Source organism: Lynx canadensis, chromosome D3 (genome assembly GCF_007474595.2).
Source record: "Lynx canadensis isolate LIC74 chromosome D3, mLynCan4.pri.v2, whole genome shotgun sequence".
NCBI lineage: Eukaryota > Metazoa > Chordata > Mammalia > Carnivora > Felidae > Lynx > Lynx canadensis.
This window is the reverse complement of record NC_044314.2, coordinates 68,314,575-68,336,526: the sequence shown is the minus strand read 5'-3', so window position 1 is coordinate 68,336,526 and position 21,952 is coordinate 68,314,575. Positions and strand designations below refer to the sequence as shown.

The window sequence follows — 21,952 nt, the reverse complement described above, 5'->3', positions numbered from 1 at the left end:
TCTGAAATTTATTTATTTTATTCTTTTAATGCTTATTTTTATTTTTGAGAGAGAGAGAGAGAGAGAGACAGAGCAGGAGCAGGGTTAAGGGGGAGAGAGAGAGAAGGAATAAATGAATCCAAGCAGGCTCCAGGCTTCGAGCCATCAGCACAGAGCCCGACGCGGGGCCCGAACTCACGAGCCGCGAGACCATGACCTGAGCCGAAGTCGGACGCTTAACCAACTGAGCCACTGAGGTGCTCCCACCACTTTTTTTTGGTTTTTTAATTTTTTTCATTTTACTTAATTTAAATTTAAATGCCTTCCGAGCGGTCCGTGCCCCACACTGGACTGCAGCTGTAAATAATGGGAGTCTGGGGCAGCTCTCATCCCCGGCAGGCCTCTCTGAGCACTGTGGCATTTCAAGGGCCACCCGAGGGCACCTGGGCCCCAGCCATCTCGACTCTGGAAGAGCTTCAAGTGCCCCGTCCCTAATTGTTTTTATTTGTTCCAAGAGGCAGGTCTCTGTTGTTGGCCACCCATCCCCCAGGAGGCTCGGAGGCAGGGTGTGTGTGTGTGTGTGTGTGTGTGTGTGTGTGTGCGCGCGCGCGTGCATGTGGCTCGTCGCTGTGGTTACATCTGGATACCCTTCTCCAGCTGTGTTTACGAGTCCTCATCAGCCTGCTTTTTCCAGGACAGGCACAAACTACAGAGGCGAGGAGTAAGCGAGGAGAAAGGGAGAGAGGACAGAGAGACGCGGTAACAGTCTACACCCAGATAATTTCCAACACAACACAGATACAGTAATAGCTAAAGGTTTCTGAGCACTCACCGTAAATAGGCCATCGTGAGCTTTCAGCAGACAACAACCCATTTTACAGAACAGGAGAACTGAGGCTCCGAGGAACGGTGATTTATGGAGTCAGGGAGCCGTCCGGCTTCAGGGCTGTGTTCCTAACCACTCCCGCCTCCTGGAAAGGGACCAGGAGCTCCCCGGACTCCGTGTGTAAGTCTGTGGAATAATTTCCCTCGTGAGCCTCAGTCATCCCACCGGTAACATGGGGGAAGGTGAGAATCAGACTAAAACTCCTCACCCTGCCCCCAAATGGTAAGGACACAGCATGACAGGTACACCAGGAGCCCCTTGGTTCCACATTAGTCCGGCTTCCTGCCAGACCCCATCCTATCCATCCTTTACCACCGTGGTTAAGAGCTGGGCACCCAAGGCTCATGGATCTGGATGGGATCTGGTTCCCGTGGTCCCCTGGGTGAGTTGCTCTTCCTCTTGAGGTCTTTTTCCTTCCTCGAAAATTGGGATTGGGGTGCCAGGGTGGCTCAGTCAGTTAAGCGTCTGACTCTTGATTTCAGCTCAGGGCATGATCTCAAGGTTTGTGAGATCAAGCCCTGTGTTGGACTCAGTGATGATGTCGCAGAGCCTGCTTGGGATTCTCTCTCTCCGACTCTCTCTGCCCCCCCTCCCCCACACACTTGCATTCTCTCTCTCTCCAAGGAAATAAATTAAGCATTTAGAAAAATAATAACAATTAAGAGAAAATTGGGATCATCACACTCTCCTTGTAGGGGGACTAAATGATACAAGGTCCTCACATAGTAGGCATTGGGTCAGTATTATGTGGCAGTGGCAGTGGCAGGATGCTGACCTACTCTGAGGGCGCCTTATTTATCATAGGCTAGGTATGCGGTGCCCTTTTGGAGTTGGGCAGTGCACAGCCTGTTCAACCGTACCCAGCAGCCCCAGATGGTGATTAGTGATGTAATGGTGGTAGTTGTTGCTTATCCTTATGTTTACTTTTCCTGATGTCCAATGTCCTTGGGCCAAGAGGAAGGGAGAACCCTGGTTCGCAGACACCCGACAGCTCCCTAAGGCGGCAGCACCTGAACCCAGATTCTCAGCTCATACCTCTCTGCCTGAACAGTAAACCAGTTCGTTCCCTGTAGGACCAGGCGAGTTCAGACCCCAGCTGTTACATCTTGGGCTCAGATGGCCTCCCCCTGCACTCCAACTTGCCCCCCCAGAAAACTTCCCCCCAAATCACCGCTGGATGCCCCTGGGGAGCCTGGCACCCTCCTCTGCCCCTCTGAGGGGGCCGGGCCCCCTCCACAGCACCCACCCCTAACGCGGCATCTCCTTTGCCTCTGCAGGGGACAGCCAGCGAGCAGTCTCCGTGAGCGGCCACAAGGGCTAGAGCCCAGAGATGACAGTGCCCGGGGGAGGTAAGTGCCTCCAGAAGTCCCCCCGCCCCCGCCCCGCCCGAGCCCTAGAGCTACTCCACTCCCCCGACTTCCATTATGGGGCAGCCAGACTCCCCTGGCCGGTGTTCTCTCTGTTAGAAATGCAGCACTGGGTCCCAGCAGCATGTCGGGGACAGTCCTCTGCTATTTTTCATGTCTTAGAAAGACAATTCTCCTATAATAGGAGAAGGCCGGATCCCACAGCGGGCAGGGGATTTGGCCGGCATCGCTGAGCAGATTCGAGGCACGGCCAGAATCCAACGCCCTCTGTGTCCCATCTGACTAGCGTTTCTGGTGCGCTTGCTCATCTCAGCACCTCGCACAGAGTCTCCCCGAATCTCAGGATAGCTCCCTGAGGAAGGGTTATTATTACCCTTCCCTTTCTTTGAGGGGAAAACAGAGGCTCAGAGAGGTGAAGTCCCTTGTCTCAGCTGGCAAGCAGCAGAGGCAGGATTTGAACCCAGGGCTTTAAGAAGCCACGTCTGAGTCTCGTACCCACCGTCCTCACTGCCAGGATGCTGGGACACTGCCCTTGGTGGGGTCCAGCGGGATAGTGGGGGGTAGAAGACTGGCCCGAATCCCCAGGCTGGGCGCTCTGGCCCCTGCAGAGTGGGGTCCTTGACCGTAGATGGCCAGGAAGTTGCCTTTGGTTTTGTGGGTCCCTGGCTGTCCTTTTTACCACATTGCCCTACTTTTTCTTTTCAAGGCACCCCTTAGGCTTTGCTTTCTCCTGCTTAGGCCTGACCTGTCTGCTTTGAGCTGTTTTCTTCTGGCGACAGAGAGGGGCCTGTCACTGTGTCCTGTCTGAGGACAGTGAACAGCTTGCCTCAGCCTGGTCAGATGCAGGCCTGTCTCTGGCCACACGACCCTAGGCCAGTGGCTTCTTCTCTCTGAGCTGCTGAGGGCGAGGCGTCCCTCCCCCAGGGGTGATAGAGGTGATCCCATTAAATGCTGCTAATGCATAGTAAAAGTTTTAGCTGAGCATGTGCGTCATAAATGTAAGAACCCAAAATTCATGTGCTTTGGTTTAAACTGAACAGGAATGATCAATAGTAACCAAAACTGGTGTGTTGGTAACATTTTTCTTATTCTGTCCATTCTTCTAGTCCTTTCCCCCTGATATTTAGTATCCAAGTCACTTTCTGACCCCAAATATACACTAGAGAACACACACACACACACACACACACACACACACACACGGGCACAGACACTGTACTTACCCTTTCTGGAAACAGCTTCCCCAAAGCTTACCCCTTTTCTTCCTTTCTGTGCGTCTCCCATCACCTTCTGGTCCATTCTCTCGTTGCCCACCAAGTGTCAGGAGGAAAGGGTGATTGCTCTAATTTAAACTAAAGTGTGATGGACTGGTCCCCAGGAGCACAGACACTGACATAATAACAGAATTCTAGTCTCAAGTCGAAGAGGAGAATTTCAGTGAGCACTTGAACAAGTTGATAGGTCCTGGGAGGGATTTCCAAGTGGCTTTCTGTCCTGCCCAGCCTGCCTTCTCCCTGAAAGGAGCCCTGGCATTAGATTTCCCCATCCCCGACCCTGAATTCGGGGCACCAGTGAACCCCCACCATTGTCAGCAGCATATGATAAGCACAGTTTCCTGGGGAGAGGGTCCCCAGCTATTTTCTGATGTCCACGGCGGCCAGTGACCCCAGGCTGAGATTCATCTTTGCTTTCTTAGTTGCTTCTAGAATCCTCTCAGCGTTTGAGGTCAGTGCACCCCACCCCTCTTTGCAGCTGAGGAAACTGTGGTTTAGATGGGGGAAGTGACTCTCCCAAAGCCACACAGCCAGGAAATGCTGAAGCTCTCGACAGCTTGGACCCCGGGGCCGAGATTGTGCATTCCCTCCGTTCTGATATTTACGTCCCGCTTGCTACAGCCTGTGGTGGGGATGCAGGCTGGGTCAGTCCTTCGGTGGTTCCGGCTGAAGCTCGCATCCATCAAGGAACCTGCCTGTGGCCTTTGCACTGGGCATTCCCTTTGCCAGAACACCCTCCTCTCTCTTTCCTACCTGGCTGTTTGAAAACCACCTGTGCACTGTTCAGAACTTGGCTCTGGGGCTGCCTCCTACAGGAAGTCTTCCCTCACCTCCTCGGGTAGAAGCTGTCACCCCCTCCTCCCAGGTGTGGGGCCACCCTCTCCCATCTGGGGATCTTTGCATTCTCTGTTCCCTCTGCCTGGGTCAGTCCTCCATGCATCTTCACATGGCCAGCTTCATCCAGGACTCCGCTTGGATGCCACCTTCCCCGAGGGGCCCTCCCTGCCCTCCCTCCTCCTTCCCCTCCTCGATCCCTCTTACAGGGGAAGCCCTTTTCACTGGGTGCCTATAGCTTGTGTGCTATCGCTCCCCTGCCCAGCTGTCTTACCCACTTTCCTGTGCACTGAGCACGGTGCCCGGCACCTTTTTTGTACTTAATACCCATTCACCGAATGAAGACTGAGGGAGTGAGTAGTGATTCCAGAAGAAGCCCAGAACAGGACAGCATATTCCACACCATCTCCTGAAAAGCATCTCTCACCAAGGCGGTGTGGTCCTTCAGAGCAGGCATTAGAGCTGGCTGGCCCGGGCCAGAATGTTCTACTCCAGCCTGGCTGCTCCCCAGCTGGGCACCTGTGATCAGCCTCTCCATTTCTTGGTTTCCTTCTGTTTTTTCTTATTTTAGGGGGGGGCGGGGAACACAAGGGAGCAAGGGGCAGAGAGAGAGAAGGGCGGGGTGGGGGGAGAGAGAGAATCCCCTGAGGGGCAGAGAGAAGGAGAGAGAGAGAGAGAAGCGGGGCTCACCCAAAGTGGGGCTCAGGCTTACCCAAAGCGGGACGTCTGTTCACCCGAAGCAGGGCTCAAGCTTACCTGATGTGGGACTCGAACTCACAAACTGTGAGATCGTGAACTGAGCCGAGGTCAGATGCTAAGGCACCCAGCTGCCCTCGGTTTCCTTCTGTTTCTACGGCCGTCATGTCACAGCACTTGGAACCTTGTCCTGCTCAGTCGACCAAGGCACATCCCCCAAATACTTACGAAGCACCTGCTAGGCACCAGGCTCTGTGCTAGACTCTGGAGAGCCCTCCGTGAACAGGACACACAGAAACCTTGTCCTTGCAAAGTGGGCGTGCTGCTGAATTTGGACATCCCAGGGCATTATTATTTTCCATACTTTAGTGGTCAACTGAAAAATAATTCTTACGGGGCACCTGGGCAGCTCAATTGGTTAAGCATCCAGCTTCCGCTCAGGTCATGATCTTGCGGTCCGTGAGCTCGAGCCCCGCGTGGGGCTCTGTGCTGACAGCTCAGAGCCCGGAGCCTGCTTCCGATTCTGTGTCTCCCTCTCTCTCCGCGCCCCCCCCCCCCCGTCTCTCTCTCTCTCAAAAATAAATAAACGTTAACAATTTTTTTTTTTTTTAATAATTGTTATTCTCCCTCTGTCGGATGAGGAATACGATCGCAGCGTGTTTGGCTAGGGCCGGCAGCCCCCCCAGGCCTGCCTGACTCCTGCCTCCCTCTCTCTCCCCAGATGCGAGTCCCGCCCGCCCTCCGCTGACCTGGCGCTAAGGCCCACCCGCCACCCCGGGCCCAGCATGCGCCTGTCGGTGCGGAGGGCGCTGCTGGCGGCCAGCTGCGCCCTGGCCCTGGTGCTGGCGGTCCAGGTGGGGCAGCAGGTGCTGGAGTGCCGCGCGGTGCTGGGGGGCCCGCGGGGGCCCCGGCGGGCCATGCGGCCGGAGCAGGAGGACCTGGTGATGGTGGGCGCGGACCGCGTGGAGTACCGCTACGGCAAGGCCATGCCGCTCATCTTCGTGGGCGGCGTGCCCCGCAGCGGCACCACGCTGATGCGCGCCATGCTGGACGCCCACCCCGAGGTGCGCTGCGGCGAGGAGACGCGCATCATCCCCCGCGTGCTGGCCATGCGCCAGGCCTGGTCCAAGTCGGGCCGCGAGAAGCTGCGGCTGGACGAGGCGGGCGTGACGGACGAGGTGCTGGACGCCGCCATGCAGGCCTTCATCCTGGAGGTGATCGCCAAGCACGGGGAGCCGGCACGCGTGCTGTGCAACAAGGACCCCTTCACGCTCAAGTCCTCCGTCTACCTGTCGCGCCTGTTCCCCAACTCCAAGTTCCTGCTGATGGTGCGCGACGGCCGCGCGTCGGTGCACTCCATGATCACGCGCAAGGTCACGATCGCCGGCTTTGACCTCAGCAGCTACCGCGACTGCCTCACCAAGTGGAACAAGGCCATCGAGGTGATGTACGCCCAGTGCATGGAGGTGGGCAAGGACAAGTGCCTGCCCGTGTACTACGAGCAGCTGGTGCTGCACCCCAGGCGCTCCCTCAAGCTCATCCTGGACTTCCTGGGCATTGCCTGGAGCGACGCTGTTTTGCACCACGAGGACCTCATTGGCAAGCCGGGTGGCGTGTCCCTGTCCAAGTGAGTGGAGCCCTCGCCCTGCGCCCACCGCCCCCTGGCCCGAGTCAGAGGCAGTGGGTGGGCAGAGTGCCGCTGTCTCTCTGAGCCTCAGCTTCAGCACCCGCAGAAGCGGGGCACTCGCTCTTGCCCTGTTTCTGAGCCAACCAGCAGATGCGAATGTGCTTTGCAGGAAGTCGTAGCGGGCGAAGGTTACATTCAGAACACGGATCTGGAACCAGGTTGTCTGGGTTCCGATCCCGGCTCAGCCACCGCCTGTGTGCCGCTGGATGAGTGACTCAGCCTCTCTGTGCCCCCCATTTCCTTACCTGTAGCGCAGGGATCTAATCGAGCAGCCTTCTAGCTACCTGGGAGCATCAAATAGGTCAAGACACGTTAGATGCGATTATTCCTATTATTATTGTCACCATGGTAGCACAGAGACCGCTTTTATCGGCCCACTCATTATCCTCACCCTCATGACCACGTAATGCGTGCCTGAGGTGTAGTAAGCACTGAGTTAAGCCCCCAACACACGTTATTCCTTTAATTCCCAACCTGAGGACAGGAGAACAGCTCTTATACCCATTTGACAGGCGGAGAAACTGAGTCGCAGCGAGACGTTACCTGAGGCCACACAGCTGGCAAAGGGTAGTGCCAGGATTTGAACCCAGGTCTGCTGGACTCCAGGGTGTGTGCTCGCAAGCTCTCCACACCCCTCCTCCTTCTCCCCTTCTGTCCCTTCCTCTCCGCCTTCCTCCTTTGGGGAGGCCGTCCCTCTCCTGAGACCCAGAGCGCTTGAACAACGCAGGATCGGAGGGTGCCGTCTGTCTGTCTCCATCCCGATCTGGCCCAAGCATCCCTGAGAGGCCAGTGAGAGAGCAGTCCTTCCCGGGACAGCGCCACCTCCTTTCCCTCATGGCTGGGCCCTATCAGACCCCATCCCCAAGAGCTCTTGAGCCCCAAGCAGAGCTGGGGACAACTCTCCCGGCAGTGACGTGCCCACGTGCCCGGTACCCCAGCCAGTCAGTGCTGGGGCTGGGATCTTTGTAAATTAGCCAAAAAATCAGATAACTTAAGGAATATATCTTTACTGTCGGAGATTGAGACGATTCCCCCGGGGTAAGGAACAAGAACCCAAAATCCCACCATCCAGATTTTGATCTGTGACCTACTGGTCCTTTGTCAGGGGCTGTTGATAAAACCAGAGTCCTCCTGAAACAGGAACATGTTTCCCTGTAACCTTTCTTCGCTTTGTGTATGGGACCACCTGCCCGCCGGGCCCCAGCATGCCACCGTGACGTCATTTTGGACGGCTGTGTAATATTCTACCCCGTGGAGCACAGCATTCTGTCTCACGCCCCATATTTTGGAACACATTGGTTTGTTTTTTTTTTAATGTTTATTTATTTATTTTTTTTTTTAAATTTTTTTTTTCAACGTTTATTTATTTTTGGGACAGAGAGAGACAGAGCATGAACGGGGGAGGGGCAAAGAGAGAGGGAGACACAGAATCAGAAACAGGCTCCAGGCTCTGAGCCATCAGCCCAGAGCCCGACGCGGGGCTCGAACTCACGGACCGTGAGATCGTGACCTGGCTGAAGTCGGACGCTTAACTGACTGCGCCACCCAGGCGCCCCAAATGTTTATTTATTTTTGAGAGAAAGAGAGCGCACGCAGGGGAGGAGGGGCAGATGGAGACAGGATTTCAAGCGAGCTCCGTGCCAACAGCAGCGAGCCCGATGCAGGGGCTCCCACGAACCGTGAGATCATGACCTGAGCTGAAGTCGGATACTTAACCGACCGAACCACTCAGGCGCCCTGGGACACATTGATTCTTTACTCAGATCAAGCATGTGTCCCATTCATGTTCTGGGATGCACCTGTGTCGCTTCTGTCTCATAAAATCCTGGAAGTCCAAGGTCGTGGCAGAGGCCACGCATGTAGTTGAGACCTTAGACACAGGGGGCCGAGTTGAGATTTCCCTCCTGGTCCGCACGCTCCAAACCCTTGCTCTTACCGCCCGTCCCCACCCTCCCCAGCCTCCCCGCTCTCCTCACTCCTGGTCCCACCTTCCTTTTGCCACATCTTTTTGGGTTTTGGTCTTCTTCCCAATTTCTCTCTTCATTGGGATGGAAGCACCTGGAGACAGGGCCTGGATCCTGGGAGTGCCCCACCCTCCGCCGTACAAGGCCCTCGGACAGCGACCGGTAGGGTCCTTGTGATTCAGACAGTGCGAGAAGCCCGTCCTAGGGGCGAGCGAGGACACACGTCCCAGGTGGTGGTGGTTCCACGGTGACCGCAGAAGTGATAGCAACCTAAGTGGCCACCGTTAGGGGCTGGAAAAATACGCTCTGGAGGGATGCCACACAGCTGGAGAAATGGAGGAGGTGTCGGGTGCGAAACGAAGTTATCAGCTGATACAGACAGCGTATTATTGCTGTTTTAAAATTGCAGACCAACCATAGGTATTCCGTGGATGTGTGTGTGTGTGTGTGTGTGTGTGTGTGTGTGAGAGAGAGAGAGAGAGAGAGAGAGAGAGAGAGAGAGAGAGAGCTAGTGCTTACTGAGACCCTACAGTGTGCCATAGCCTCGTCTGTCATTAACTCATTTACTCCCCAGGACAGCCCAGTGAGGTGGGCACGATCATTATTCCCATCGATAGATGAGGAAACGGAGGCTCAGAGAGGTGAAGTAACCCCCCGCAAAGCCACGCAGCCAGTGTCGGTACAGCTGGCGTTTGAACCCAGGCGGCCCGGCCCCCGAGTCTGCCCTTGGCCACTCTCCCATTGAAAGCACAGAAGACAGTATTGAGCGGGTGGACCCCCAAATGCTAAGATTAGGTTTCGGTAGGGAGCTGATAGGCTGGGAGGGGGCGGTCCGTGTTTTATAATTATTTCTCCAGAACGAAATACCCATCTTAGTCACAGAAATAAAACTTTATTTTTAAAAAGTTGGAGACATCAAGGGAGCAGGATTTTAAGTGCTCACCGCCTTCCACTGTCTTCCAGTTTCCAGTTTCTGGCCACAGAGGCTCTTATCGTACAGAGGAGGGCTGAGGAGGGCAAGTGACTTGCCCGCAGCCTCACAGCCGAGGCGGGCACAGGTCACCCGGGTGCCATCTGGGTCTTCCTGTGCCCCCTGCGGCCTGTTTTTTCTCCCCAGGATCGAGCGATCCACAGACCAGGTCATCAAGCCCGTGAACCTTGAAGCGCTCTCCAAGTGGACCGGCCACATCCCTGGGGACGTGGTGAGGGACATGGCCCAGATCGCCCCCATGCTGGCGCGGCTCGGCTATGACCCCTACGCAAACCCACCCAACTACGGCAACCCCGACCCCATCGTGGTCAACAACACCCACCGGGTGAGTGCGTGTGCTCGCGCGGAGATGTGCTCCCGGCCTGGAGCGGGGGTGGTTGTATCTGTATGACGGCCGTTTCCGTTTTTGCTTGGGCCACAGGGAAGCTCAAATCCAACTGCTGGCCTTTCTACCAGCAGTTCCATATGTCCTAATTTCATCCTATTTCTCTGTTCTCTTTTACCCTCTCTCCCCCCATTTCCCTGGCTATTTGTCTGTTTAGAAAGTACTTCAAGTCTTTGTTAAGGCTGAATAGAAATAAACTCTTGGTCACTTTATTGCCCCCTTAAATTTTTTTTTAATGTTTTTATTTATTTTTGAGACAGAGAGAGAGCATGAGAGGGGGAGGGACAGAGAGAGAGGGAGACACAGAATCCGAAGCAGGCTCCAGGCCCCGAGCCGTCAGCACAGAGCCCGACGCGGGGCTCGAACTCACGGACTGTGAGATCATGACCTGAGCTGAAGTCGGATGCTTAACTGACTGAGCCACCCAGGCGCCCCTGCCCCTTTAAATTTTAATGTTGATTTCTCAGACAGATGGGAGCTTGGAGCAATTGGAATTACTCTTTAAGCTCTCCTTGGTTAAGGTGGTCAAGGGAAATGACTTTACTAGATGTTTCTGAAGCATTAAAGTCAGGTAATCCTGGGGAAAGGAACAGTTAGCAAGTCCGTCCTTGACTGTCACAGCTTCTAGTTTACTTTGGGTGCTGTATGCTGACTTCCTTGGAGGCATGAAGTTAGGGACAGTATTTGAGCGTGGGGCCCATGCCTGGGGACACGCGAGCTCCTAGCTCCTACGCCAGTAAGACCTGGAGTCTTTTTAATTTTTTTTTTTTTAAATGTTTACTAACTTTTGAGAGAGAGCACGAGCAGAGCAGGGGAGGGACAGAGAGAGAGGGAGACAGAATCCGAAGCAGGCTCCAGCCTCTGAGCCGTTAGCACAGAGCCCGACGTGGGGCTTGAACCCACGAACCGAGAGTTCATGACCCGAGCCGAGGTCAGACGCTCAAGTGACTGAGCCACCCAGGTGCCCCAAGAGTCCAGCTACGCTCAGCATTTCCAAACACGTGCTGAATAGAAAACAAAACAAAAAATATCTTTAAGTTTATTTCTTTATTTTGAGAGAGAGAACCAGAGAGGGGGACAGAGGATCTGAGGCGGGGCTCTGTGCTGAGAACAGTGAGCCTGACGCAGGGCTCGAACTCTCAAACTGCAAGGTCATGACCTGAGCCGTAGGCAGACGCTTAACCGACTGAGTCACCCAGGGCCCCTCACATGCTGATTTTAGGAAGTGAACAGTTCTTGTGTTGAACGGCAAAGGGAGAAAGTCCCATTTCTCCCTCTTCCCCTTTAATTGTTCAGTGACCGGAGGAGAAAGACCCCATTTGATGCTAACAAGGCTTTCACACCTCTCTGACACATGCAGGCTCTGCCCTCGGGGAAGCGGGAAGGGTAGCGGGAAGGGTAGCGGGTCTCAGCACGTCCTCTCCCCCTTGACACCTATTGATTTTGCAAACATCTCTTTGTGGAAATACCCAGAGGTCCACTTCCATGATGCTCAGACTGCATCTGACAGTGTGACTATTCACAACCTCCATGTGGTCCATTTTTTTTCCCATTATTTTTATTCTAAGCCTTTGCTATTTATTATTCTTATGCTTTCATAAAGTATTCTTTAAGCTGTACTTAATGTGTTTCATACACTTTTCTGTACCTAGGCTATCTTATTGTATAATGTATTGCATATGTTTTCATACGATGAGAAAACAATTAGATTAAAAAGAAGAAACGGCAGCTGGGAGCATGATCTTGAACTCCAGCACCCAGGGTGCTTCTCAGAGGCAGTAGCTGGACCAGGATGAGGACCTCATTGACAGAGGGCTCTCCTGACTCTGTGTTCTTAGCCAGGGGCCCCATGGAAACTTCTCTGAAGCCTCTTTAAAGGGTGAAGGCCCCTGGGGCGCCTGGGTGGCTCAGTCAGTTAAGCATCTGACTTCGACTGGCGGTCGTGATCTCGTGGTTTGTGGGTTCGGGCCCGGAGTCGGGCTCTGTTCTGACAGCTCGGAGCCTGGAGCCTGCTTCAGATTCCGTGTCTCCCTCTCTCTCTGCCCCTCCCCTCACCTCTCTCTCTCTCTCAAAAATAAGCAAACATCAAAAAAAAAAAAAAAAGAAAAAAAAAACATTAAAAGGCGAAGGCCCCTGATTTGTTCCAGAATGCAGGTCGGAAGCTCCCAGAATGAGGCCTGACCTTGTGTATCTTCTAAAAAATTCTGAAGAGGAAGACCAACTCTTTGAAGCTCTGTTGTTTGTTTGTTTGTTTGTTTGTTTGTTTGTTTAAAACGGAAGCTGCTCCTGGTTTTCTTCCAAAGAGGTTTCTTCCCAGGGGTTGCAAGACGCTTGTTTAGTCTTCCTGGTAGTTTTACTGTCACTGCAAAGATACGTTCCCTCACTGAAAACTGTGTGTGTGTGTGTGTGTGTGTGTGTGTGTGTGTGTGTGTGTGTGTGTATTTCTATGCGGACACTGTGTGTTCCTGTAACAGATCCTGGGGTGCAGGACACTTGGGCACTGGAAGGACCCCAGTGCTAATGAAATTGTCTCTGCCTCCACTGTCCATTACAGCCTCTAGCCGTTAACCTTGTGTGGCCACTGAAATGTGCCTAGTGAAATCTGGTCCAAATTGAGGGTTGCTGTTAAGTGTTAAACACGTATCTGATTTTGAAGTCCAGGTACGGAGAACAGTATGTGAAGTTTGTCATTAATCATTTTTATATTAATTACTTGTCGAAGAGTGAATATTTTAGATATATCAGGTTAAATAAAAGATCTAACGAAAATTAGTTCACTTGATTTACTTTTTTTTTTTTTTGGTCACTTTGTTTTTTTAATATATATATTTTTAAGGTTTACTTATTTTTGAGAGAGAGAGACAGAGTGCGAGTATGGGAGGGGCCGAGAGAGAGGGAGACACAGAATCTGAAGCAGGCTCCAGGCTGTGAGCTGTCAGCACAGAGCCCTATGTGGGGCTCGAACTCATAGGCCACAAGATCATGACCTGAGCCTAAGTTGGCTGCTAACTGACTGAGCCACCCAGGCACCCCTTGGTCACTTTGTTTTTAATGTGACTACTAAAAAATTAGAAGTACATAGTTGGTTCATCCTATATTCTATTGGACGATACTGGTCTATATGATGGCTTATATATGGAGAAGTTATGGAAAGGCCTAGAATTTTCTTTGCCCTGTGTGCTGTGCCTGGAACACTCTTTCTTCAGAGCTCGGCTTGGCTGGTTTTCTTTGTCATTGAAGGTTCAGCTTAAAGGTCAGTTGTTCTGAGAAGTCCTTTGTGACCATCTGCGCAAAAGAAGCCTCTTGGTCACTCCTGATCACATCCCTTTGTCTTATTTTTTTTTACTGTACTTCTCATGGTTTGATATGTTCTTGTTTATTTGTGTTTATTACTTACGGATCATCTAGCGCCTCCTCTAGAATGGTGGCTGCAGGAGAAAAGGAATTTTAATTGTCTGGTTAATTTTGTACCTCCAGAGCTTAGAATGATGCTTAGAAATAAGAGGAGGTCAATAAATGTTTGTTGGATGGATGGATGGATGGATGGATGGATGGATGGATGGGATGGGTGGATGGATGGATGGATGGCTAGCTGGGAAGGAGGATGGATAGGTGGATGGGTGCAAGGGTAGGTGGATGGGAGGGTGGATGGGTGGATGGATAGATGGATGGATGGATGGATGAAAAGATAGGTGGATGGATGGGAGAGTGGATGGATGGGTGGATGGGTGGGTGGATGGATGGATGGATGGATGGATGATGAATGGGTAGATGAGTGGTTGGATGGGTGGATGGATAGGAGAGTGGGTGGATGGATGGAAGAGTGGATGGATGGTTAGATGGATGGATGGATGTAAAGATAGGTGGATGGATGGGAGAATGGATGGATGGGTGGATGGGTATGTGAATGGGTGGATGGGTGGGTGGATAGGTAGATGGATGAGTGGATAGATGGGTGGGTAGGAGGATGAATGTATATGGATGGATGTGTAGATGGATAAATAGGTGGGTGGATAAATGAGTAGATGGGAAGGTGGTGGTAACAGACTGAATTTTATTTTTGATAATTTCTATGATAGTGATACTTTGTTTCTCTTTCCTAGGTCTTGAAAGGGGACTATAAAACACCAGCCAATCTGAAAGGATATTTTCAGGTTAGAAACCCCAAGGGGAATTCTGAAATCGGTTTATTGGGCTGTCCCACCAGCTTGCGGATGCCCTCGGACACTTTGCTTCTCTAATCTGCTGATCATTTCCTCGTCAGAAAATTTGGGGTGGGGAGCCGGGCCAGGGGCCCTCCAAGTATCTGATCCAGCTAGGGTCAAATCTCAACAGCCCTTCTGCGTGAGCCCCTGGTGGGGACTTTCTGTCCAGCCCTCTGTCTCTAGCCTTAAATTCAGTTTTATTTAAAGTGGCAGTTCCCACATGTGACCCAGCCCAGAATTTTCATCAGTCAGCCAAAAAATGAGACCCGTAAGGCTTACGTGGTGTGGGCGTCCCCGCGAATGTAGACGTACAGACATCCCTGCGTCCTCACGCACATCTCCATGGCCCTGCCTCCCACACATCCTGGGCATGTCCGAGGGGCACAGTCCATGGATCATGTCGGGAAGGACCGCCCCCTTCACGGACGCCATAGCTCCCATTTAAATGAAGTGGTGATACCAAGCTTAGTACTCTTAGTCTGTGTGTGTTTAATTTGGGAGAGAGAGAGCGGGCCACCCCATGCTGATCCCCAGTTTGATAATCAAAATCACAGATGCTCATTGTCTGGGGTCCCCGGCTTTTGCACACATCTCAGTTCTTCGAGGAAGGCTCCACGCTGCCTTTCTGGGAGTCAGAGACCCCATCGTCTTGCCGCTGTGAACAAATATTGCCAAGATTAGTCAGCGGTGATTTAGCGCCTGGTTTAACCAAAAAGATGATGTAACGAGCAGCAAACACAAGCCGGGGTGAGGGGAATTAGTCACCGTCCGGAACGCCCTTCAGTTTTGCGGATTATCCTTTCTCGGCCCACCTGACTATTTATCTTCTATTCCGTGCAATTCCATTGCATGGGCTGCTTGGTTTCGCGTTCTTCGTGTTTTCCCGTCTTTCGGATTTTCTGTCTACTGCCCTTCCCGATGGTTACATAGTATTCTCTGGAACGCATTATGGGCCACCAATTAACTGTTGCCCTAAGGTCCTGTCCAGTTTTTGCAGAAATGGTGGCATGTGCCCATCATCCTGATTTTGCCTCCCTCCTGCTGGAGGGGGGGGGGGCTCTCTTGGGCCATTCCCTTAGAATCCATTGTCACGGAATGTCATAGGTGGGTGCAAGGGTCCAGTTCTTTGGAAGACTCTTGAAGCATCAGGCTAAATTGTTTCACAAAAACGTTGGACCGTACCCGAACGTGTGGCCACACTCAAGATGTCTAGCTGGCTGGCCTGGGAGTGTTTTCGTGTTCGCTCAGGAGCAAAATGTGAAAGCACGGCATGTGCCCTGTCATCGTGAACCTTGCCACCCGGGAGAGCTGCCCTGCAGACCGCATCCGACCCCTGCTTCCCTCCCCCCATCTCCCTCCCTGGCCTCTAGAGTGCACATGACTCCATTCAGGGCATCGCATAAATTGGATTCAGTCTTAACCGTTAGGTAAATGGTGGCTCAACCGTTAGGTAAATGGTGGCACAAAAAAAAGTCTTCCGGGTCCTCTACAGCCCTCTAAAATGATGATCCTGAACCCCAAAAGATGGAAGAATAGTAAGCAAGCAAACCAAAGCGGCTCGCACACTGCCATCGCTGCGAATACAAAAAGGGATATTCACTCGCTAGGCACCCAACACCCTCCCTGTTTGTTCTGGCTGTTCCCTCTGCCAGGGATTGCTGTTCCAGCCAGATCTTTGTGTGCCTGGCCTCACTTACATCTTTTAGATCTCGGCTTAGGGGGCGTTTTCCAACCCCAACAACCAGTTTCTGATTCTCCAGACAGGCACCAAAGTGGGTGTTAAATTCAGTTCGGTTTGCACAGTGACACCCCCACAGTTAGTGGCAGACCCCGCAGGTTCAGGGCTCGGTCCCAGGAGACTGCGCCCGCTTCAGACGCCAGCCACGGCGGGGTTCCCGGGCTACCCACATTTCCGCGCAGCCACCTACCATTTGGGGGTCCCCATGACCCCCTCCTCAGATTTGGGAATTTGCTAGAACAACTCACAGGGCTGAGGAAAGCACTTTACTTCCTAGATTACTGGTTTATTATAAAGGATGCGACTCAGGAACAACCACGGAAGAGCTACCCCGGGCAGGGTGCGGGGTAAGAGGTATAGCACTCCCACACCCTCTTTGGGCTGTGTTCAGCAATCTGGAAGCTTCCTGAAGCTGTTATTTAGGGGTTTTATGGAGCTTTCGTGAAGCAGGGATGATTGATTAAATCACTGGTTATTAACTCACCCTCCAGCCCCTCTCCCCTCCCCAGAGTCATGCATCCGTCCTTCTAGCCACCAGCCTGCATCCTGAGGCCAGAGGCCAGTCACCTCATTAGCATACAAGACAGGCTTGTTCTCACTAGGGAGAGTCTAGGGTTTTCCGAGCTGTGTGCCAGGAACCCAGGACACAGAGCACATATTTGTTTTTCAAACAGCTTTGTAGTGGCCTTTCCTGACACCCTGTGGGAAGTAGCTCCAAAGTCACTCGTATAGGCCCACGAGTGGGTGGACGCGATGTTATCTTGCAGATGTATTTGTTAAGGCTCTCCCTGTAGAAGAGTGGGACCAGGTCGGTCATGTTCACGGCATCCCCAGCACCTGGCCCGTCTGTAGTAGTGTGCAGTAAATCCCCGATGAGGGAGAGTGTGCCTGCCTCAGTGAGGCTGAGGGTGAACCTCAGGGCAGTGAGACCCTGGCCCCCCAGCCTGGCCGTGACCCCTTCCTCTGTGTGTTGTCTTCCTCCAGGTGAACCAGAACAGCACCTCCTCCCACTTAGGAAGTTCATGATTTCCAGGTAGGCCTGAAGACTTCCCGGGGGAGGGGGCTGGGGAGGAGGGGCTGCCCTTCCCAGCTCGGGAGCCCCTCCCTGAAAAGCTTGTCCTTCCAGAGCCTCCCTTGAGGGGGGGGGGAGTGTCCATCCAGGTGGACTGACCAGGGCCCTTGTGGGGGTTTCCATGGTGACGGGCCGGGGGAGCTATTTATAGAATCACAGACTAGTCACCCAGCTCTGGATCCCGTGGGGGCAGGGACCAGTGCCGAACCAACTAGGAAAAGGTTTGTCTGCCTTTGGGGAGGGGGGGTGCCAGGGACCAATGTGATGGGGGGGGGGTGGGGATTCCAGAACATTTTTGCACAGAACGCTGATCCTGCTTCTATAAACAGTATCAGGTTGGCCCAGAGCAATTAATGTTCTAATAAAAGCTCCAAGCAAGTCTGGTCCAAGAATAACCCCCAGGGCATTGGACAGAGTGCTACTCCTGTGGGACTCATTTAACCCTCAGTATCCCTGGGAAGGCAGCGGACACAGCGGAGGAAACTAGAGCCCAGAGAGGGCTTTGACTTGCCCAAGGCCACAGAGTCACCAAACGGCAGAATCCCTCCCGAGGTCACCTTCTTCCAGAGTTCGCTTTGGGGGACCGATTTGAAGGGCATATCCATCCACCCGTATTTTGCGAAGGGGGGAGAGGCGCAGGTTCTGACCTTGGGAAGTCAAAGATTCGGGCACTCACTTCACATTGGACTTCTCACGGCCTCCGCTTCTGACGTCTGGAGAAACGGGGGTTCACGCGGGTCCGCCCCGCGAGGGTGGCCGAGAGGTGAAGTGAGCTGGCCCAGGTGGGCGCGTGGGGAATCCAGGAAGCCTTGCCCCTTCGCTGTGCTTGTGGGCACTGGCGTTAAGGTTCCAGTAAGTTCACTTCCTCTGCCTCTCGGGTGACCCCACAGAGAGGTCACAACCCACTTGTTCTCCGTTGCTCTAGACTATGAAGACGCTCCCTGCCTGGCGTCTGTGTTTTGGTCTCCCGATCTTATTTTTAATTTTGTAAAGTTTTTAAAATGTATTTATTTATTTTGAGAGAGAGAGAGAGAGAGAGAGAGAGAGAGAATGGGGAGGAGCAGGCAGAGAGGGAGAGAGAGAGTCCCAAGCAGGCTCCACGCTGTCAGCACAGAGCCCGACATGGGGTTCCAGCCCACGAACCGTGAGTTCATGACCTGAGCCCAAATCAAGAGTCGGACCGTGAGGATTCCTTCTCCACGTTTCTCCCCAACCCCTTCCCCTCGTGCTCCTTCTGCAAAATTCACTCGTAGAAATTTGAACCTTCCTGTTGACAGAAGCCAGATATATTCCTCCCTTTGCTGTTTCAATGAGATACCACGTACAGGGTGGTTTTTTTTTTTTTTTAGCTCATCCCTGGTGAACAGTTGGCGTTAAATGCTGATCCTTCCCTCACCTCCAAAAATCCCACTGGTGTTTTATCACGTCATTGCCACTGGTCTCTTCATAAGTAAAAAGAGATCTTTGAGGTCGGGTGGACCCAGGCTGAGATGTGGGTAAGAACCCAAGGAAAGCTTTTATTTATTTATTTATTTATTTATTTATTTATTTATTTATTTTTATTTTTGTTTGTTTTTGAGAGAGAGAAAGAGAACAAGCAGGTAAGGGGCAGAAGTGAGAAGGGGACTTCTAGAAATCCAAAGTGGGCTCCACGCCCACGACAGCAGCGAGCCCGAGGTGGGGCTCGAACCGGCACACTGTGAGACCATGACCTCAACGCTCAACCAGGCGCCCCCCACCCCTGCCACCCGAGGGATGCTTTTCGATTTAAATTCTCTCTGGCCGTGGGCGGCGCGTAGAGGAAACTGCACCTGTTTGTGTGTGTGTGAACGTGGCGAGACCATCCCCTCCCCGATCACACGTACAAATACAAAAGGTCTGTCTCCGAATTCTTACTCCGCACCTAATGCCGTTGTATCCTCTGTCCAGATCTCTGCAGATTGCTGCCCAGAGGAGAAGACACCTTGCATTCGAGTGGAAATCGGACCTCTAATCCAAGCATATTGCTTGCTCTTAATCGCCAAAACAGGACTGCTAATGAGGAATGTATTTGCATATGTTTGCAAAAAAAGCCGAATCACCGAAAACTTAACCTGGAGACTCTCTACCTGTGGACACCCCCCCTCCCCCCCCAGGGTGGAGAAGAACGAAGAAGAGTGTGGGAAGTAGGCTGGCTTTTGAAACTTCGGTATTTTTTATCTTGCCCCTCAAGAACTTTTTTTTAAAGAAATGGATTTGCCATTTTTCTTAATTTGCAGGACTGCCTTGGCGGCTTTGTTGGCGGGGACAAGGCCCACACCTGTGCCTCTCTCCTATTGACTTACTTTTGAATTCAAAGAATCTATTTAAGAATTTAATATATGAGGTTTTCTTTGATTCCTCCTCAGTTCTTCTCAGATTTCAGAGGAAAAAAAATTATTTGAATAAAGTGACCAGGGACTCATTTGTCTGTGCCTTACTTTACAGAGCGAACAGATTTTTTTGTTTTTTGTTGTTTTTTTCCCCATTTCAGATTTTGGCAGGTGGATTGATGACCGGCGAATAAGGTTCCCATCTTGGGGGCTCAGCAAGGCACAGCTGAGCCCCTGGGTTGGGTCCCCTGAGGCCACTCAGGATCGGTGATTTGCTAGAGGGACTCCCAGATTAGCTGGGAGACCCACAGTCACAGGGTTTTTTTTTTTTTTTTTTTTTTTTTTTTTTTTTTTTTTTTTAACGTTTATTTATGAGACAGAGAGAGACAGAGCATGAATGGGGGAGGGTCAGAGAGAGGGAGACACAGAATCTGAAACAGGCTCCAGGCTCCGAGCTGTCAGCACAGAGCCCGATGCGGGGCTTGAACTCACGACTGCGAGATCATGACCTGAGCCGAAGTCAGCCGCTCAACCGACTGAGCCACCCAGGCGCCCCAGGGTTTTTGTTTTTTTTTAACATTTTTTTTCCCTTAATGTTTATTTATTTTTGAGAGAGAGAGAGAGAGAGACAGAGCACGAGCAGGGGAGGGGCAGAGAGAGAGGGAGACACCGAACCCGAAGCAGGCTCCAGGCTCCGAGCTGTCGGCACGGAGCTCGACGCGGGGCTCGAACTCACGAACCGTGAAATCATGACCTGAGCCGAAGTCGGACGCTTAACTGACTGAGCCACCCAGGCGCCCCAGTCACAGCTGATTACAGCGAAAAGATGCGGATTAAAATCTGCAAAGGAAAAAAGTAGGCAGGACGGGCACAGAGAGACCAGGAGTGAGCTTCTAGTTACACTCACCCGGTGGAGGCTTAGGGACGGGGCTCAACTCTACCAGCCACAGTGTGCACACGGTGTATTAAGTATGGCCGGCCAGGAAAGCTCGCCTGAGCCGTGGTGCGCAGCATTTTTATTGGGCGTCAGCCGTAGGCATGGGGCACCCATCTGACTGACCTTAGTGACCCCGTCTCCAGCCCCTGCAGTCGTCAAATGATACAGCGTGCTCCCAGGCTCCCCCACAGATCCCACTGGGTCGTACCTGCTGTGGCCCAGAGTCCCTGCTAGGGAAAGACAACTTTTATTAGGATATTCCAAGGGCTGAGAGATAACCTCTCAAAAGCTGCTCGAGGGCCAGTCTTTTCTTTGGCACGTACAAGCCCGCTGAGTTAGGCCTTTGCTGCACGGCCCGCAGATGCTGAGGGACCGGCTGGGCCCAGAGCAGTTTCATACCTTATTAAGGGTGAAGGTATTCTATCCACACTCCCTTGCCTTCCAGGATTTGGGCAGGCAATGGCTCACAGTGGTTTGGAGCGTAGATTTTGGGGAGTCAGGCCCCCTTACTGGCCTGATGAGGTTTTGGGGGTGATAGTGGGGTTTGCGGGGTCCGGAGCCGACGGCCAAGAAAGAATTCTTGGAGACGTCTTTGGTGCAAGAAGGTGATTTTTATCGAAGCACGGGGACCGGACCCGTGGGCAGGAAGAGCCGCCCCGGGACCCTGAGGAGAGACTGGTTATATACCATGGAGTTGGGGGAAACTTTCAGGGGAAGTTTCCAGAGAGATTTTCATGTGCACAGGATCCCGGAGGCCTAGCTATTGTCAAACCCGGGTGGTTTTCCCTCTAGCGAAGCTTTAGCAGTAAGACAGTAGGGAGCCTCAAATATGTGTCAATGGGCTGCAGGTTGTAAGGAAATTTAGTTCTATCTGCTGTTGCCTTCTGCCTGTGTCCCCCACATCACTGGCTGTGTGGCTTCGGCCTTCCTTTCTTCATCTACAAAATGGGGAAGTCAAAACTTCATGGGTTTCTCGGGAGAGGCCGGTGGTGGTTGTAGGCGGCGGTGGGGGGAGGGGGGCCGGGTGGTGAGCCCGTAGCGCGAGGCAACTCTTACCTCTCCCGGTCTTGGAACCGTAGTAGAGGGACAGCCGATGGAGCTTTGAACCGGGGAAGCTCCCGGTCGCCGCTCCCCGGGTCGCGGGACACACCCAGCCTCGTTCATTGTCCCGGGCACCTGTCGGCTGCAAAACCAGCCGGCCCCACGCTCCGTGACTTACAGCGGCTTATTGTGAAATCTGACGGTCCCGAAAGTCAGCTGCAGTAGAGATGGCTGCTTCCCGCAGTCGGGGGGCGGAGGGTACCACCGCTGTCGGCCGAAGGCTTCTTCGTTCACGTGTCTGGTGCGTGGGCCTGGGGGCTGGAGCGTGGAGAGGCTTTTAGGGGCTTCTCTATCGTGTAGCCTGTCCACATGGCTGGCCCGGGCTTCCTCGCGGCGCGGTGATCTCAGGACAGCCAGGTCTCTCTCTCTCTTTCTTTCTCCCTCTCTCTATCTTTCCTTCCTTCCTTTCTTTCTCTCTCTTTCCTTTCTTTCTTTTTTTATTTCTTTCCTTTCTTCCTTTCTTTCTCTCCTTCCTTTCTTTTTTT

At 52.8% G+C, this 21,952-nt stretch overlaps 1 protein-coding gene and 1 long non-coding RNA gene across 5 annotated transcripts in view; one reads left to right on the top strand and one right to left on the bottom strand.

Annotated features, from left to right (window-relative positions):
- TPST2 (tyrosylprotein sulfotransferase 2) overlaps positions 1-19,521 on the top strand; it is a 52,678-nt gene extending 33,157 nt beyond the window's left edge. For 3 of the 4 annotated variants that reach the window (XM_030335718.1, XM_030335716.1, XM_030335717.2), the window contains exons 2-7: positions 2,143-2,214; positions 5,758-6,663; positions 9,805-10,003; positions 14,167-14,217; positions 16,991-17,039; positions 19,008-19,521. In XM_030335718.1, the coding sequence (XP_030191578.1) occupies positions 5,822-6,663; positions 9,805-10,003; positions 14,167-14,217; positions 16,991-17,032 (1,134 nt within the window). In that variant the 5' untranslated portion in view covers positions 2,143-2,214; positions 5,758-5,821 and the 3' untranslated portion in view covers positions 17,033-17,039; positions 19,008-19,521. Of the gene's footprint in view, positions 1-2,142; positions 2,215-5,757; positions 6,664-9,804; positions 10,004-14,166; positions 14,218-16,990; positions 17,040-18,427; positions 18,575-19,007 lie in introns of those variants that run through there. The other variant, XR_003973112.1, reaches the window with a different exon arrangement.
- LOC115527941 lies at positions 14,734-21,846 on the bottom strand. The gene is made up of 2 exons (XR_003973113.2): positions 20,490-21,846; positions 14,734-14,923 (listed from the first exon to the last, which is right to left on the bottom strand). It is a non-coding gene; the product is annotated as an uncharacterized LOC115527941 (long non-coding RNA).
- Between the last annotated feature and the right edge of the window lie 106 nt (positions 21,847-21,952).